This window comes from Cryptosporidium ubiquitum, assembly GCF_001865345.1.
Source record: "Cryptosporidium ubiquitum isolate 39726 chromosome Unknown contig_21, whole genome shotgun sequence".
Taxonomy (NCBI): domain Eukaryota; phylum Apicomplexa; class Conoidasida; order Eucoccidiorida; family Cryptosporidiidae; genus Cryptosporidium; species Cryptosporidium ubiquitum.
In genome coordinates, this window is record NW_021639833.1 from 131,330 (window position 1) to 150,254 (window position 18,925).

The window sequence follows — 18,925 nt, forward strand, 5'->3', positions numbered from 1 at the left end:
TTTTTTTTTTTTTTTTAAATATAATTATATAAATAAAAATTATATAATTTCCCACATATTTTGTTATTATTAATTTTATTAATTTTCTTGAAATTAAACTATAATTCATTCTATGTCAATATTAAATTTATGAATCATTATAACCATTTAATATACACAAACTATGGAAGTTTTCTTCTCTCCAATAAAAATTGATGATAAATATAAATATTCAGATAATAATAATGAAAATATAAAATTTAAGTCATACCAAAATTTTGCTTTCATTAAATTTTATGATCTTAATATTCTATGTGATTGTCCTTTAGTATGTAAAAATGATTTAAACTTTAATCATAATCAAGAATTATTTAAAGAATTAAATATTGATCAATTACATGAAGATACACTTTTTCCTGCCACATTTTTATTTAATGAATTTAATACCAAAGAAAATGAGAAAATTGAAATTGATTTAATTTTGATTTCAAATCCACATGGTCTTATTGGTATTCCTTTTTTATTACATTATAATCACTATTGTAATTATTTAAAATCTTCAAATTTGAGTTACAATGATGATAATATTAACAGTACAAATGAATATAATGGTTATGATGATTGTGATAATAATGATAGTTATTGTAATTATGATTATGATAACAATAATAACCAATACGATATTGATCATTGTAGTGATGATAGTCATTCTGATGATGAAAATAATAAAAACAATTATTTAAATATTTATCAATGGTTGGATAAATATCCTAGTAAATTTGATATTACAAATTCTAAATTATTAGTTACACCACCAGTTTATCAATCTACAATATTATCTTTACAACAATTAATTGAATATTACAGTAATAATCCATTTAATAATATTATTGATCCATTTATTTGGTTAAAAACTCCAGATTTATATAATATTATTTCATCAGATCTTATTAATAATAGTATTGATATTGAAAATGGTGATTCTTTAAAAATTAGACATAAAATATTTTCAAATCTTCCAGAAAATGGGCCTGAATATTATTATAATCAATTTAGTTTCAATGATAATGAAAATAATAACGATTCAAACAACTTTAATAGTATAATTGATTCAAAAAATACTAATAGTGAATTGATTAATTCAAGAGGTAGTACTACTGGTCTTGGTGCTGCAATTAATGCTGCTAGCCATATTTTTGATGGTAATATTCTTCAAAATATTCCAACTACCATTGGTTGTAATACTTCCAATTCAAATACTAGTCATCCACCTGTTTTTGGAAAAGTTACAGGTGAAGAGATGTCTTATTTACCAAGATCTTTAATTGAAAATAAATTCATTAATTCAAAAAGTTCAATATCAAAAGATATTAATAGTAATTTTATTTCAAATGAAAATAGTAAATTTGAAATAAAATTAATTCATATTGGTGAAATTACTCATAAATATAAAAATTTTTCGAAATTTAATATTCATGCATTTGATAGTGGATTTTGTCTTGGTGGTGTTGGATTTCATATCTCCACTAATAATATAGATTTTGATGTTAAAAAAACTATTGAAAATCTTACAATTATTGGACCTGTTTCTTTAGAATTTGATAGATATCCTGCTCCACTTTATCTTGGTGATTTATTAAATTCTGATAATCTTGTTTTTTATGGTAACTTTTGTGTTACTGAGAAAACAAATAAATGTTACAATATTAATGAAGATAAAAAGGATGAAATAAAATCTTCAATATTGCCAGGTGTTGCAATAAAAGATATTGATAAAGAATCAAAAAATGAAAGTGATATCCAGAAATCCATTTATAATTCAATTAGTTACCAAACTCAGCTAGATAATATCATTCAACATATATCTGATACTTTAAATAAGAATGGATCTATATTAATTCCTATTGATTGTTTTGGATTACTTTGTTTAGAAGTTGTTGAATTTATTGGCCAAAAAATTTCCGAATTAATCACATCTGTTCAAGTACCAATGTATATTATTGGTGGTGGTATCTCTACTATATTATTAAATGCTGATATTTCTTCAGAATGGACTTCACAATCAAGAACAAGAAAAGTCATGTTACCAAATCCCAATCCTCCCTTTCTATTTTCATTTCTTAAAAAATTTAATCGACTTTATACATTTCATACTATTGATGAATTATCAACAGTTTATAGAGAACCTGCAATATTTTTTGCAACAAACAGTAATATGAAATTTGGACCAAGTTATGATCTTTTTAAAACACTAAATAATAATCCAAATAATGCACTTATAATTATAGACAGCCTTGTTGATTTTGAAGAATTTGTTCATAATTTTGAAGAGAAACCCATTATGAATATTATACATTCTCCAATATATATTGAACCAAATATTTATCATTTGATTGAAAATATTATTCCATACTTCAATCAAAATAAAGAAAAATTTAACTTTATAATGCCACATAACAACAAAAGTGATTTTATATTATATAATAATCAACTTTCAAAAGATGAGAATTTTATTACTTTTCAAAGTTATATTAAATTGATCCCAATTACAAACAAAATAATATATAATAAACATAATCAGATATTTGATATTACTGGTAATTGGATTCCTGTAACTTTATCTTCTGAAATAGCAGATAATACAGAATTAAAGCAAATTAATCCAAATTTATTTGTTGGTAAGACTGAAGCTGTTTTTAATTACGTTGAAGGGCAATTATTAATTGAGAAAAAAAATAGTAATAACTCAAATGATTCAAATATTGATATCTCAGAAATTAATCATGGAAATGATACTGAAATTGAAAACACTGATAATAATAATCTAGCTGATTGTATTCTTATGGTTGATGACTTTGATCATCTTTTTGATGATTTTTTTGATTATCTTGAATACGAACTTAATAATGATCAACAAATCCTTTTTGGAAATATTACCATTAAAACTTTAATTAAAGAATTTAAAGATAGAAGATTAGATGAAATTTTCGTTAATTATAATGATTTTTTCCAAGAAGAAAAAGTTACTTCCATTTCAATACAATCAATTAATTGTAAAATTATCATTTACTCATCAAATAATTTTATAATTAATTCAAATAACCGTGAATCCAGAGAATTAGTTTGTGAAATTATTTCATCATTACTCACTTCTGTTTAATCATTTGAATATTGTACATATTAGCAAAACTTCTTGTTAAACATATTTTCTTCTTCTTTCTATTGGATTTAACCTTTTCTTTATTATTTAGTTTTATATATGAATTCCAAGCTCTTGGATCGCCAATTTGCAATAATAATTTTTGATTGTTATCTAGTTCTTTATAGATTAACAAATTTTTATGTTCAAAAACATTTACTCTTCTTAATCCATTTTCACTGGGTGGGAATTTTAAACAATCATCTCTAAAGCATTCCCTTAAACCACAATGATATGGGGTACTACTTGAACCTTCAACTGATAATGGAAATGGTATCGACAAATTACATGAGTCAAAAAATACTTTAAACGATAAGTTATTATATACATTATTATAGTATTTATCTTGCAAATAAGTAATAGACTCTGACTCCAAAATTTTGTCTTTTGTGCTATGTAAATGTAATCTTATTGGCCAATTGACTGTTGAATTAAATATTAAAGATGCTGGTGGTACTGCCATTAATCCACACATTGATGAATGCGATAATTTCCAATGAGATTTTTGGCATTTATCTGAACAATAACTAACAACAAAACAGCCTCTACAATATCTAAAATCAAGTTCCACTTTTTTCTCTGATTTGGCTTTTACTTTATTTAATTTGGCCGTCCTAACTTTTGATCCAACTGTAAAATTATTACAACTTGGGTGAAAGCATGGTACTTTTGCACTTTCTTCCAATTTTCTTGAAATTGTACTTTCCTATAATCAAAATTAGTCATTAATTATTAATCTTAACATTAACGCTTACCTTTATCCTGCGATCTGTAATCCATTCTTGTAAACGTTTTAAATCAATTTCCTCCCCATTATATAATAATCTCAAATACTTTTTTACTATTTTTGTGTCCTCTAATAATACCTGTGAAAAAGATCCTTCAGTACCAATTTCCTTTAAGTAATTAATATATGAAAAAAAAACTTGATAATAAACTTACTATTAAAGCCTTTTTAAAATGTTTTTTTAGCTGAATAACTGAGAATAATAAATTTTTTAAACTATCATAATCCCAATCTATCTCGTATACAAAAGAAAAATACATTGCATCAGCCAAAAATAACACAACCGGATATAATATTGACTCTTTATATTTTGGATCACAAACTATTGAAAATATATCCCAAACATTGTATTTTTCATTATTATACCTTAAATTCATATTATTTTTATTTCTACTATACCCAAAAATTGAATACTCTTCCTTTGGATCTTGCTTGTTTCTGATAATATTTTCACCGTTTTTATCCAAATAAATATTGTCTGCATCCAATTCAGAATAAAATCTATATCCCTGGCCAAAAGTTGAGTAAACAGTATATTTGTTCACAAATTCTTCTGTTGAAATGTAACTTAATAATTCTTTTGAATGCCCAATTAACAAGCATTCGTTCAAAAATTCGATATAGCACGTAATCAATTTAAGATTATCTCTATCATGTACCAAATTAATTGGAGAGTTAATTAAATGAAAAAATATAATTGAAGTTAAATTGCTTGAAAAGACTCTTATAGCAAGTTGTTGAATATCCAAATTTTTTGATTCTGATAATGAAGTTAATAAAGTCCTTATTGAGTCAATATTGTTAAGTAATGATGAGATTTTTATGCTATCAACCCATAATTCCATTGGATTGTTACAAAACAATATTAATGTATTGATTCTGCATTCATAATAATACATCATATTTAGCCTAACCAATAATCTAAGTACACCTGGAATTTTGGTATCAACCATTCCTGATAGCAAATAATTTATAGCAATATAATAATCAGGAAAAATTTGGTTTCTTTGTAAATTGCTTTTTAACCCATTTGTGGTATTTAAACTTTGAACAGCCTTTTCAGTTGAATGATCACCAACTTTCAAATTATTGTGCTGTGAAATGATAATAAAAAACCATAATTCATGTACTACTGATGCCCAAAAATTTGGATTATTAAATTTATATTTAACCACAGATAAAAGCATTGGGACCAATCCTATCAGTCTATTTGGGTCAAAATTAATTAATCCTTTTATTACATAATCGTTACTTGCTTCAAATACTTTTGACAAAATTGACTCTTTTACATGTAATAATCTATGCCTTATTTTTGTTACTTCAGTTGTATCAATATCTTCTAATAATTCAAGGCCAGATAATCCCAAAACACTGTGAATAGTCGTTACATCTATTTCAATTTTTCTCTCACCTCTACCTAAATCATCCACATATTTTGTCTCATTAGATAGTTCAGATTCATTATTTTCTTCATTCTCTTCTTTTCCTCTATTTAAACTTTTTTCGTTCTTCAATTCAGATTTTAATTTATTTTTACCCCTAAATTTTTCAATTGCAGTTGGCAATTTAGCCTTAATATATATACAAACACCTCTCATTTTTTGCAAAGTCTCTCTTTCATGTTGAATTTTGCTCCTTACTAAACTTTTTTTAACTGCTAATGTATTTGTTTCTAAATATAATAATTTATCTACATTTTTATTTGTAATGTGAGGATGATAATCCACTGAATAGTCCATAAAAGGCTGTCTTCTAGTTTCCATTTCACGAACTTTTGCTGCTGCTCTTGATATTATTTTTAAAGATGTTATTTGATTTTCCACTGTTGGAACTCTTTTCTTTTTTCCGTCATCATTACTCTTCTTTCCTTTATCTCTATTCTTTCCTTTTTTATCAAAACCTTTAAAATGTGCTATTATTTTTTCTGCTTGTGTCGGCTTGTTTCCTGATTCTACTTTTTTTGTTAACTTTTCTTCCATTGTATACTCTGGGTTTTCTTCCTTATTCTCTGTATTACTTAAATTAGCTTTATGAAGCACGTTCATTAATCTACCGAGCCTCATTTTTTAAACTTTGTTTTTCAATTTATTTGTCCTTTCTTATTTTACTTTTTTTTTGTTTTAATTTCCCACTTATCACAATAAAAAATGTTGCATGCATTCGTACATGCACTTTTGTCCACATAATTTTGGCGCCTGATGTGTTGACTATTACGGTACAATTTAATTATTTTTAGAAATTTTCGAAAATGCATTTAATAAAAATTCAATGGAAGAAATAAAAGTTATTTTTAAAGATGGTTTATTTAGAGTTAAATTGAGAATTTTGAAAGATAAGAAATAATAAATCTAATATTACTGGAATATCTAAAAATAAATGTTAGCATATAGACATCATCTGGAAAGATATATAATATTATTTTTTATATTCAAATTCAATTCTTCTATAAATATTACTCAGTATTTTTTTTAACTTCTTGACAGCAGCTGAGTTTAATCCCGAACGTAAAATAAATGAAATAAAATCTACTTCAAAAATGATTAATAAAAATGGAAAAAAAAAATCCCTAACCTAATAAAATAATACCCATTTTAAATATGAATTTTTTAATTAAATATGTTTTTTAAGACTAAAAATACATTTAAAACAACACAAAAAAAGCCAGATCCGAAAGTTAATCTTCAAAAATGTGTTGATCAAATTGAAATAAGTAAAGAAATGTCCAATTCCACAAATAAAAAAATAATCAATAAGAAAAGATATATATTTATATTATTATTGGTAATCATCTCTTTGTTTTTTTCGCTCAAAATTTTAAATAAGCAAGTAATTCTTGCTTATTCAACAAATTTAAAAGAAAAAATTAGTATATTAGTAAATAAATATATTGCAAGTTTGAACAAATTTCAAAATTATAATTTATTCAACTTTAATGGGAATATAATTCAAATTATTAATGAAAAATCATGTAAATTTTTGAATAATATATGTTCAAGCTTTAGTAATATTCAATTATTTATTAATAATAAACTAAAATTAATGTTTATATGGGCTAAATATATTATTAATTTGTCACTTTCAAATATTAAATTTGAATATAAAAAACTTTACAGAAAATACCAAATAATAATGTTTACACATGAAATAATTAGCCAAAGAATTCAAATTATTTTCGGAAAGATTTTGGACCTAATTCAAAACATACAATTTTTCATTATCAATTCTTCAAACTATACATTTTATTTTACAACATTATCATTTTTGGTAATAAATGTAATCATTTGGGAAAACATTATTATGAAAAATATTGTTGAAGATTATAGGCTTAGCAATTTAAAGATTGTAAGTAGTACTATTTCAAGCTTATTAACAGTATTTTATTTATCAAATATTGAAATATTTGCCAGTAACCTTATTGAGAAATATTATAATTATATTTATGGTTTTTGTTCAAGAGCTTTCTTAAACTCAGATAATAATCCAAATAACGAATTCGGATATTATAACATAAAAGAATTTACATTTATTTCAAATGAATGGTGGAAAAGACATAAATTTGAAAGTGTGTTTAAAGGGGTGGAAATTATTAATGAAATTAAAAAAAGGTCACAACCACAATTAAAAAATGAAATTACTAAAAAATTTACTTTTTTTAACCAATTAAAATATAATGGGCAGATTTCCAAAAATATTTGTAATTATCTAATAAATGGAAATCAAAAAATACAAATTATATCCAGAATTCTCGTTTTTGCTATTAGTACTTTAAGTGTTACTTTTGTACTATATAGTGAAAATAAAAGAATAAACGCAAACATCAATATAACCTCTCATTCAAAAATGTATACATTTTTTACTTTTATCTCAGGTTTGATTATTCCTATACTATTAAATAATATTCAGAAATTTGGTGCATATAAAGAACAAGGTCAAGTTACCTTTATATTATTATTTTTATCATTGAAACTAATAACCAATCATAAGCATTTTCTAATGTTATTATTTGAGTTAATTAATAATATAAAATCCAAACTAAATTCGGAAAATAACTTTGAAAAAATAATCCTACAAAACCAAGACAAAGAGTTATATTCAGAGGAAGTTCAAACAAATGAAAATAGTTTACCAAAAATTAAAGAAAATTCTTTATTATCTAAAGAAAAAAACAAAAAGACAAGCCTATTACTAAAAACTACTAAGACCAATTCAAATTCTTCAAATTGTGAAAATAAATGTAAAAGTATTAAAAAATATTCATGCCAAAAAAAACAATCGTCATCCAGAGATTTAAATAAGAACAGAATTAAGTACTTGAATGATGTAATAAGGACAAAAATAACAAGTAAAAATGGAATTCAAGAAATTTTTGATGCCACAGATATACAATCAAACCAAGAAAAGAAATTATTGTTATCTTTTGTTACAAAAACCATACATTTATTTAAAAGTTTTCTTGTTTTTATTAAGGATATCATATTTAATGTGTTCATTGAAAAGATTTTTGGCTCTATACTATATTTATTATTTAAGGAATGTAGAGGTCTAGTACTAAGTTCATTTGATCACTTCAAAATAAACAAATATATTCAAGAAAGCAAAATTCCAATGAATTTAAAAGAAGAATTATTAAAAAGTATGACATTATGTTACACTAATATTGGAAATCCACAAATCATCAGATTAATGAATCTTCCAAAAAAAGATCTAATACAAGATTTGGAGAAATTAAAGTTGGTATTGCCAAATATGTTAGTAATGGAAAAATTAAAGTCTATTCAAGAAATAATATCATTAAGTCAAGTTGAAACAATAATAAAACCTTTTTCTGAAATTAATTCACTAGAGGAAAAGATTAATACAGAAATCCAATATTATTTGATATTAAATTCAATAGATATATTATCAAATCATTGTGAAATCATTAAAGAATCATGTAAAGCAATCATTAATTCTGAAAGTCTCATTGAATTAATCAATAATATTACAAACTGCGATTTAGAAAAGATTAACTTACTACTTAATAGTAATATGGATTACACTACTATTTCTAATATTATCAAGTCTGTAGTATTAATGAATGAAAATAAAACAAGTATTTGGAATAGATTTTCATTAATAACTGATTCAATAAGTAAAGTTCATTTAGAACTTGTATTTAAATTAAACAAATTAAAAGATATTGAGATTAATGAAATATTCATTCAATGGAATATATTAAGAACAGGGCTCAAATACATATTGAATCAGATTAAAAATAATCGTAAATCTTATGAAGATACTTATATGGGAGGATTACCATTACATACATTACAGATGGCATTGCATTATTTAAATACTTCAGCAAGAAAAACATCTGATTTAGTACAAGAATCAATTATAGCTTGTAGTGAATTTTGTCTATATTTTAATTTAAAAACTATTGAGGAATTACATGAATTAAATAAAACTTCTCTTGGTCAATCAAAGTTATTTGAATTGTGTAAGAAAGATTGCAATGATATATTAAAATTAATTCTGACAATTAAAAGTGTATTGGAAGAACTATGTGAGAAAAAAATAAGAATTGATGGAAAAGAAATTGATATTAGCTATTTGTCATCAATGTTACCTGCTGCAACATTGGATTCTGAACACAAATGTTGTAGAAAGGAAACTGAGTCTAATTGTAAGTTACATGGTAAGGGATTAAAAGACACATTTAGATTATATGCTGAAGGTACTTTCCCTGCTGTTACCAGAAATAGCCAGCTTGTTCAGTCAAGAAGAGAGCATTCTAAATTTATTCCAGAAAGGCCTAGAAGTTCAATTCCAAGGGAATCTTCAAGTCATAAAGAAATGAATTCAAATGTTGATACTGAAGAAAAAAATCATATAAAAAGCAATTGTAACGATAATCCAAATAATAATGAATTATTTTCAAATCAAACAGGATTAAGAAAGCCTAAAGAAATAATGAAAAAAGAAGGAATTAATGATCATGAGAATTTGCCTTTTTTCCCATCAACCCCTGATGAATTAATTAAGTGAAAATATATTTAAATTTATAAAAAAAAAAAACAAAAGTCATCTTTTTAATATTTTATAAATATAAGGAGTGAGAGCAATAGTAGAAAATAATCTGAATGGTTCAACAATTTTTGTTGAAATCCAAGCAAGAAATAGTTTGCCAAATGGAGTTTCCATTTTTTGTTCAATTTTAGAAGTATTAATGTGATTATCTAACTTTAACAATGAGATCATTTTTATTATCTTTGATGCATTCATAACATTATTAATTGCTAAAATCCAGAATGAACTGAATGTTACTAAATATATAGTAAAATATGTGAAAATACTGGTATAACCATATTTATTCCATAAATCTTTCATCTTTTTAAATTGGTTGAAAATCTTCCACTTTTTATTTAATTTATTGATGCTCATATTTTTACTGCTTAAATAACTCATATTATATTTAATATATTGGTTCAAAATGCAATGATTATATGGGCCAAATTTCAAACTTTTAGTTGAATTGCAGCTTAAATTTTTGAAAGAATTTTTATTTATATTATAAAAAGAATTATTATTAAAAGTATTTGTTTTGTTTAATATAAATCTATATTTAATTAACGAAGAAATTGGTAAATATATTGAATTGTAATTAGCTAATTTGATTTCCCTTAATATGTTTCTTATTATTAATGGCTTAAACAGCAATTTATTGTTAAATTCCATCTTTTAATAATAAATAATTGTAAATATTCAAGCATATTCTTATTTTTTTTATAATTGCCGGTAATAATTTTTAAAAAAATATTTTTCCACAAGAAATATTACGTGTTTACATGTAATACCGGTATTGAAAAAAAAAAAAATTACGTGTAATAATTTTTTTATTATTAGAAAATTAACATTTTTTCGTAAACAAATAAGAAAAAAAAGTATAAATATATAATCCTATTAGGCAAATATTTCTAAATTGATAAATATATTTGATTAAATGCAAGCACAAATATTCAATGAAAACAATAATTTTTGAGCCAGGAAGAACACTATGTAAGGGAGGGAATAGTGAAAGTTTATTGCCAATTGTTGAAATCCCATCAGTTTGCTGTATAAAGGATTTTGAGAAAGGAAATAATGAACATCAAATTTCGGAACTTGATAGTATAAATAAAGAAACAAATAACAATACCAGTACTCACAATTTAAAGAGCAATAATATCTCAAAAGATGAATTAAAAAAAATATTCTTAGTTGGAAATGAAGCAATTGATCATTTAGAATCAGTAAATGGGAATTTAATCTATCCTTTACATAGGAATTTGGTAATGAGCGACTGGATTCTTTGTGAATTAATTTGGGATCAGGTATTGTTTGAATTGGGGATCAAAAACAAAGTTGAAAAGTTAAAGAGCAAGTTATCAACTGAAACTGAATCTGAACTTGAATCTGAAAAGCAGGTATTAATGGTGATACTACCTTCTTCAGGAGGAATTTTGATCAAAGAAAAAATTAGTGAATGGCTTAAAACAAATTATGATTTTGAACAGGTAATTTTTGTTCCAGGATACTTACTAACTTTATATTCATATGGTAAAGAAACTGGAATAGTTGTTGATGTTGGAGCATTTTGGACTAATATTACTCCAGTAATTGAGGGTGTTTCTGATGATAATTACTCATTAAGTATTCCAATTGGTGGAAGAAGTTTGGAAGATTATATGAAAATCCTATTATCTAGAAGAGGATTAAAGTTTTCTGGAAAAAAACATACAAAATGTATTGAAGAAACAAAAGATGATCTAATAGTCAAAAATATATTAAGTGAGAATTGTTTTGTCTCTACAAATGAAAAGAATACTAGAGAAATTATTTCATGTACAACTTCTTATTTGGAACTTATACAAGTCAACTCAAATTTAAATAATAATAAAGCTATTTTTTTAGAAGAGGAAAGATTTCAAGTAACTGAAGATGTATTCTTCAAACCATACAAAATTGGAATTGAATCTCCATCTATATGTGAGGCTATTCTTAAAGTAATTAACAAATGCCCATTAGATACAAGAACTCTTTTAATGGAAAATATCTTTTTAACTGGAAGGTCATCACTATTTATTGGACTTCCTCAAAGAATCCAAGTTAATCTAACTAAACTATTCTTAAACAGTAAGCTGAAAGGAGATATTGATCGATTAAATAAATACAAGTTCTATGTACATGATGATCCTATGAGAGATGTTTCATCTTTTAAAGGAGCAAATATTTATCTTCAATTGATTTAATTTTAAACAAAGACAATCATTGGCCTTGATGGGATAACTTGAGATAATTTATCAGCTGTTATTTCTGAGCAATCTTGTTTAGTATGTTTTACTTGTATTTGCTGTAAACCTAATGATTTTGAAATGAAATGTGATTGAGTTGAAAAAAGTTCAAATTCATTAAATGGGAGAGTTTTACTAAAAGCTGAATCATTTTCTTTATATTCGCTGGCTTTCAATGAAATAAATGAAAGTACATTCTTAAGCATATTCTTATCCATCTTTTCTATCACAGGAGTTTTTCTTAACCTTGAAATATAATCTTTTGGAAGACTTCCTTCTTCATCAATCATCTTTTGAACTTGATCCAAGCCTTCTATTTGCCAATCTTGATACTCATTTGAAACATAAATTGTTGCAGAAGTTGCCTTTGGTTTACCACCTCCTGTTGATGTGGCTCCGCCTTTTTTATTACTAACCCACTTATCCATTGATTTTCGAAAATCTTCAATAGATTTAATTAATAAATTCAACATTTTGCTATGGCTTAAAGAGAATTTAAAATCTTTAATTGAATTATCGTTAAAATCTGGCCACTTAACATTTACAATAAAACTTTCATTTCCTAAAATATCTCTCCAAATATATTCACATGTATGTGGAGCTATTGGTGCTAAAATCTTTATTTGTGTTTCTAAAATTAATAAACAAAAAGAATAAAGTTATTATTGGAAATTATATAAAGAGAAACCTTTCATTTCATTCAATCCAAGTGTAGTTAATAATATTGTTTCTTCATCGATTCTCAATAAACTATTAGTTTAATGAATAATTCACTTTGATTCACCATCACTATATATATTTATTTATTCGACCATTTTTTTCCATTAATTGAATGTAAAGATCCCAATTAATTAAATTATCATTAACAAAAACAATTCATAAAAATGTTGAAAATGAGATCATCTTCCAAGAATCAAATTTAAGTATTTAACTTATTCTTAGAAGCATTAATATAAATTTCATTCCCAAATTATTATACTCCTGGAGATAATCTAAAAACAAAGTATAATTGTAGTTAGGATTAGAACAGGAGCTTCTAAATCATATTAAGATTGTACTTGATTATTATTTGAATATTAAATCAACATATTTCATACTTTAAATTATTTTTTAACCATTAATATCACTTATATGTATTAAAAAAAGATTATGTTTGATGAATCTCAGTAATAATGATTACAGATATAGCAATATTATCAGTTCCATTTACACTTGAAATAATGTTTCTCTTAACAAATTTAACTTACCTATAAATAATTTTAATATATTGGTGTTTAAGAATAAATCATTAGAATCACATAATAAACGATATTGATCCCTTCTAAGTTGAAATTCAAATAGGGCATATTTTAATGCATCTCTATATGCAAAATTCTTATATGAATTAAAAGTTTCATTAGTAAGACGAATAACTTCACTTGTAAATATTTGATCTGCCTGATTCAAAGCATTTAAAGCATTTGGGTTTTCCTTTAGAAAGTTATTCAATTCAGAGTTGGAAATTTCCTGAGATCCTCCTCTAAGTTTTTCTTTATTTTCAACATAAAATTGAGCAGATTGGATTAAAGAATAAAGTCTCATAATAGCTGAATTAGCAGTATCTCTGCAAAAGTTTGCATCATCAATCATATCTCCAGCATCAGCTAAAGCAATTCTACAAGCATCTGCAGAATATTCATTAATTCCATCCTCCAAAGTAATCCAATTTCCAGTTGATTTACTCATTTTCATAGAATCTATCATAAGGTGTCCATTACAATAGAAACTTTTTGGCCAGAAATCTTTCTTATTCTCCCAAATAGCAGCGTGATTATATAAGCACATTGTGAGATGGTTAAATATTAAATCCTTTCCAGAAACTCTACAATCCAGAGGATAAAAACACTTAAACTCTTGTCTCATGATATCAAGCTGTCCTCTGCCAATATTTTTAACTAAATCTTCAGATGGTTCATCCTTCAAACAAAAGACATAGTCGAATAAATCATCGTTAACATATTCAATAGGAATATCCAATAATCCCTTTGATCTACCTTCGAAATCAGAATGGAAAAAATGGCATATAGTGTAATAAGCCATATAAATTGTAGAATCAGATAAAGATTCAATTAAAACTTTTTGGTTGTTTTCAGTATCCCATGGAAGATAAGTCCCCAAGCCATAAGATCTAGAGCATGCCCACTCCTTTAACCAATTAATAACCTCCAAGAATGAAGTTCTTACTTGTGGATAGAATGTCTCAAATGACTTTTCATCATTAACCCAGTTATAAACATCTTTCCTCCACTTTTCTTCTCCATATTCAAGATACCACTGTTTACATAAAGCAATAATACAAAATTCTCCAGTTCTACTAATTACAGTATTTTCGGGTTCTAAGTAAATTAGAGCATTTTTATCACTGATCAACTTTTGTTTAGCTTTTTCCTTAATATCTGAAACTTTCATGCCTTTAAAATCTCCTGATATCATTACTCCATCATAAAAACCTTTTTTGTAAACTTCTTCTTTAGCTTGTTTTAATTTAGCTGAATCATTCTGGCTTTGAATCTTGTACTTTAGATACACTGTTTCGCCAGCTAAAGTTCCTAACTCAGGAGTATCAATAATTGGAACTAAATCTAATAACCACTCTTGTTTTATATTATATTTTTCCCTAATTCCTGGTTTAGTTTTAATATCATTCCAAGCAGCATAATCATCAGGAGAATCGGATGGTACAGATGAAACTACTCCAGTACCCTTATCCATTGAAATTGAAAACATTGGTAAGGTGTAAATCTTAGAATAATATGCATTTGGAGGTAACAATGGAATTCCAATAAGATCCTCTCCACTCATTTTTGAAAAAGAGATAACCTCCGGTAAGGAATCAACATTTTTACCTTGTATTAAGGAATTTTCATTAACTAGTGGTACTATACCCTGATAAGCCATATTATAAGCACTCCTTTTGGAGCATACAAAGACCGTGTTACAATCAGCTAATGCTTCTTCTTTGCTTTCATAAATCTTCCTTAAAACTCCATCAGAAGTTTCTAATGATTTGCATATTGGATAGTCAAAAGCCAATATTAATTCGTATTCTCCAGTAGGTAATATCCAACAGTTAGTTTGACCATACATTGTTTCTGGTCTTAAAGTTGCAGTAACAAAAAACACATTTCTTCCGCCAACTAGTTTCTCAATATTTTCTGGTAAACTGAGTGCTTTCAATTTAATTAAAGTATATTCTTGAGGTCCAACTCCTTCTCCTGAAGATCTGTCATGGTCAGCACATGGCTGGTTTTCTATTCTACTAAATACTGCGGGTCTTAATCCATATCTTATTTTATCTTTTTTAAACTAATAATTGTTTTCAATTAATATCTTCAAAATTCAAATGTTTATTAGCAACTTACCTTCAAAGTTCTGAACTGCCATTTAACAAAAGCATCATAATAAGGATTAATATCTGTTGTAATAAATGATCTCCTCCAATCAACAGCAGTTCCAAAATCCTTTAAATCTTTTTGTGCAAGAGGGGGGAAGTACTCAGTCCAATAAACTGGATCAGTAAATTTGCTTATCTCTTCTTCAGGAATACCCATTGCTTTAAGAATTTCTGATTGGCTCTTTGCCCCTCCTGTTTTAGCTGCAACTTTACTTTTAAGTTGTACTTGATTTGTCTCTTCTTTCTCTTTACCGTTTCCAACCAAATTTGTAGAGTTCAACTCCATTTTTAATTTGTCTGCACTTGCACATATTGGCATTCCTGTACAATGAAAGCCAAATGGAAATAAAACATTTTTATTATTCATTCTCTGGAATCTCGCTTGAAAATCTGCTTTGGTTAAAGTAAAGGCGTGTCCTAAATGTAACCTTCCATTCATGTATGGATATGGAAATGTAATCATATATTTCTCACGGGACGGGTCTGCGTCTGCCTCATAAATTCGATTCTCTTCCCAAAGTTTTTGGACCTGATGTTGCACTGAAAGTAATTTGTCCCTTCTTTGTCTTGAACCTCCAGTATTTCCCAAATCATTGGCTTTCGTACTCATATTTACTGACTTTGTATCCACCCCTCAAACAAAAAATAATGAAGCTATAATTAAATATCAAAATATGAATATATATTCTATATTTATATTATCGCAAATTTAAATCCAAAATCAAACTTAAAAAGTCTAAAAATTTATTTTTTTTTTTTTAATGGTAAATGACGTGTTTTCAGCGCCAACCTCCTTAGTTACTACTTAAATACATTTGTCATGTGGACAATAAAATATTATGTTTAAGTTAAATTTGAAATTTTTATTTCAGCACAATTAAAAACAATATATAGATTTTTGGGGGGGGGAAGTCTTAATTCAAGTAAAAATGTCAAAAAATGAAGTTATTGAAAATTATATGAAAATTAGAAATCAAATTAAGGAACTTAGTTCAAATTTGGAAAGATGCCCAGAATTGCTGGTAGTAAGTAAGTACCAGAGTGAGGAAAATATCAAATTATTGCATGAAAAAACAAATCAACAAATATTTGGAGAAAATTATGTCCAGGAACTAATTGAAAAATCAAGGAATTTACCCAAGTCAATTAAATGGCATTTTATAGGTCATTTACAAAGTAATAAGGCTAAGGCCTTGTTATCTATAGACAACTTAGAAGTAATAGAAACAGTTGATTCAATCAAACTTGCAGAAATATTAAATAAAATATGTCAAACACAAGGAAGACAAATTTTGAAAGTTATGATACAGGTAAAAACTTCCGATGAAATGAGTAAATCAGGAGCTCAGATTTCTGAAGTCTTAGAGATTTTTGAATATATAATTTCTAAATGTAAGAATCTCAAATTTCAAGGCTTAATGACAATGGGTAATTCTGATGTAAATCACAATAGTGATTGTTTTAATAAGATGGTAAAGTTAAGAGATATTATTAACGAAAAGATCACAAAAAGTCTTGAAAACAACCAGTGCCTTGAATGTAAGCTTAGTATGGGTACAACCAGAGATATGGAATTAGCAATTAAAAATTACTCGGATGAAATAAGAATCGGAAGTGCAATTTTTGGAGAGAGGGTCAAAAATGGGCTCTAACAAGCATGTTTATATTCATGTTAAAGTCGGAATTCATTAACTAATTAACATTTATTATAAAATTATGAATATATCTTACAAAGCATAATAAATACATCTATCAAAGAAAAAAAATATAATTGATCATTCCATTTTGATATTATCCTTAATATGGACTTCACTCTTTAAATTAAATAACTCAGCTTCTTTTTTAAGAATTGAATCAATATCTTTACTGGATTTCAAACTATTGAAATGTTGTTCAATCGCCTTACAAAGAATTGAAACGCTTGAATCTGGTTTATTGTAAAGATAACAGTTAGAAAATATCTGTTGTATGTCTGCTATAGTTTCACTACAAAGCTCGTACTCGCCATTTCTAAGCTTCTTACGTATTAGGCTAAAATCCATTGGCTTTGTAACTATTTTATAATAATCAGAACAGTTCCAGGCTTTCTCATCTACAGGTTTGTCAAAAATCCAAGCACCTTCTTGTTTCCTAAGCTCTTCTACACATTCACTGATAGTTTTATACCAAGATGCTCTAAAAGGGTCTGAATTTGGTTTTAAACTTGCTATTGGTGATTCTTTTGACCAAACTGCAATGTTTGGGAATTTCTTCTCAAACTCCTCAATCTTTATTTTTGGAGCAAAATACCACTTTCCGTCGTTTCCTTTAAACTGTAATCTGTAGCACTGTCTTATCTCAGAATCTTTAATTCCTCCTTCATTTACAATAGAATTGCACAGAGATGCCCTGTCAAAACTGGCATCTTTTTCCAAGCTGCTCGAGCCTTCAACTGCACTAGCCCCCATTCCTACTCCACTTGAACTAACCATCCTACTCTTTAATATGTTCGCTAATTGTTTATGCCCACTTTTCAAGGCATAAGAATGAGCTGCTTGTCGGTTCTTGTCCTTAATTCCTGCATCAGCCCCATTATCCAATAACAGCATACATGTTTGAGATCTTCCGTCTCTTGCTGCATAAAATAAAGCTGTTTGGCCAACATTATCTGAAAGATTCGGCTCTGCACCTTTATCCAAGAGTAGTTGGACAGTTTCGAATCTTCCATCTCGTGCTGCATAAAATAAAGCTGTCTGGTTTACTCTATCGGTATGGTTGACATTACACCCATTATCTATTAAAAATTCAGCTGTCTTTACATTACCATCTCTACAAGCAAAAAATAATGCAGTTTGCAGGCTAAAGTCTGTAGATGCAACATCCAATTCTGGGCATTTTTTCAAAATCCTCTTACAAACTTGGAGTGCTTCATCATCATTTGTCCTTTGAACTGCATAAAATATTGCATTGGCATTTGTTACTGGGCATCTTTTCGATAATTCACTACTATCTAAAGTATCTATTAGCTCCAATGTTGTTTGTATTCCATCTCGTCGAATGGACTCTATCAAACGGCTATTCTCGAAACTCACTAACTCTCCCATTTCATGTACAGTCTTCTCCTATATTTTCAATTTTGGAGGAAAAAACTGCCTTTTTTATTTTATTTCTCCCTGTTCCTCGATATAGTTAGCTATCCAACTTTTGACTAAACAATGTGGCGCCGGCGGGGCCAT

General features: G+C 26.6%; 8 protein-coding genes across 8 annotated transcripts; 4 read left to right on the forward strand and 4 right to left on the reverse strand.

Annotated features, from left to right (window-relative positions):
• Window positions 1-163: 163 nt before the first annotated feature.
• On the forward strand, window positions 164-3,139 carry cubi_01747 (uncharacterized protein; the record flags this gene model as incomplete). Its single annotated transcript, XM_029018759.1, has 1 exon — window positions 164-3,139. The coding sequence occupies one exon, from the start codon at window positions 164-166 to the stop codon at window positions 3,137-3,139; it is 2,976 nt and encodes a 991-aa protein (XP_028873143.1).
• On the reverse strand, window positions 3,126-6,028 carry cubi_01748 (uncharacterized protein; the record flags this gene model as incomplete). The annotated part of the gene is made up of 3 exons (XM_029018760.1): window positions 3,126-3,884; window positions 3,934-4,044; window positions 4,121-6,028. The coding sequence occupies 3 exons, from the start codon at window positions 6,026-6,028 to the stop codon at window positions 3,126-3,128; spliced, it is 2,778 nt and encodes a 925-aa protein (XP_028873144.1).
• A 1,066-nt stretch (window positions 6,029-7,094) lies between these two features.
• On the forward strand, window positions 7,095-9,992 carry cubi_01749 (uncharacterized protein; the record flags this gene model as incomplete). The annotated part of the gene is made up of 1 exon (XM_029018761.1): window positions 7,095-9,992. The coding sequence occupies one exon, from the start codon at window positions 7,095-7,097 to the stop codon at window positions 9,990-9,992; it is 2,898 nt and encodes a 965-aa protein (XP_028873145.1).
• Window positions 9,993-10,028: 36 nt separating this feature from the next.
• Window positions 10,029-10,334, reverse strand: cubi_01750 (uncharacterized protein; the record flags this gene model as incomplete). Its single annotated transcript, XM_029018762.1, has 1 exon — window positions 10,029-10,334. One exon carries the CDS (start codon window positions 10,332-10,334, stop codon window positions 10,029-10,031), a length of 306 nt encoding a protein of 101 aa, XP_028873146.1.
• A 632-nt stretch (window positions 10,335-10,966) lies between these two features.
• cubi_01751 (actin-like protein) lies at window positions 10,967-12,235 on the forward strand (the record flags this gene model as incomplete). The annotated part of the gene is made up of 1 exon (XM_029018763.1): window positions 10,967-12,235. One exon carries the CDS (start codon window positions 10,967-10,969, stop codon window positions 12,233-12,235), a length of 1,269 nt encoding a protein of 422 aa, XP_028873147.1.
• Window positions 12,236-12,237: 2 nt separating this feature from the next.
• On the reverse strand, window positions 12,238-16,320 carry cubi_01752 (leucyl-tRNA synthetase; the record flags this gene model as incomplete). The annotated part of the gene is made up of 3 exons (XM_029018764.1): window positions 12,238-12,908; window positions 13,525-15,622; window positions 15,679-16,320. 3 exons carry the CDS (start codon window positions 16,318-16,320, stop codon window positions 12,238-12,240), a joined length of 3,411 nt encoding a protein of 1,136 aa, XP_028873148.1.
• A 319-nt stretch (window positions 16,321-16,639) lies between these two features.
• Window positions 16,640-17,362, forward strand: cubi_01753 (uncharacterized protein; the record flags this gene model as incomplete). The annotated part of the gene is made up of 1 exon (XM_029018765.1): window positions 16,640-17,362. The coding sequence occupies one exon, from the start codon at window positions 16,640-16,642 to the stop codon at window positions 17,360-17,362; it is 723 nt and encodes a 240-aa protein (XP_028873149.1).
• A 123-nt stretch (window positions 17,363-17,485) lies between these two features.
• On the reverse strand, window positions 17,486-18,793 carry cubi_01754 (ankyrin repeats-containing protein; the record flags this gene model as incomplete). Its single annotated transcript, XM_029018766.1, has 1 exon — window positions 17,486-18,793. The coding sequence occupies one exon, from the start codon at window positions 18,791-18,793 to the stop codon at window positions 17,486-17,488; it is 1,308 nt and encodes a 435-aa protein (XP_028873150.1).
• Between the last annotated feature and the right edge of the window lie 132 nt (window positions 18,794-18,925).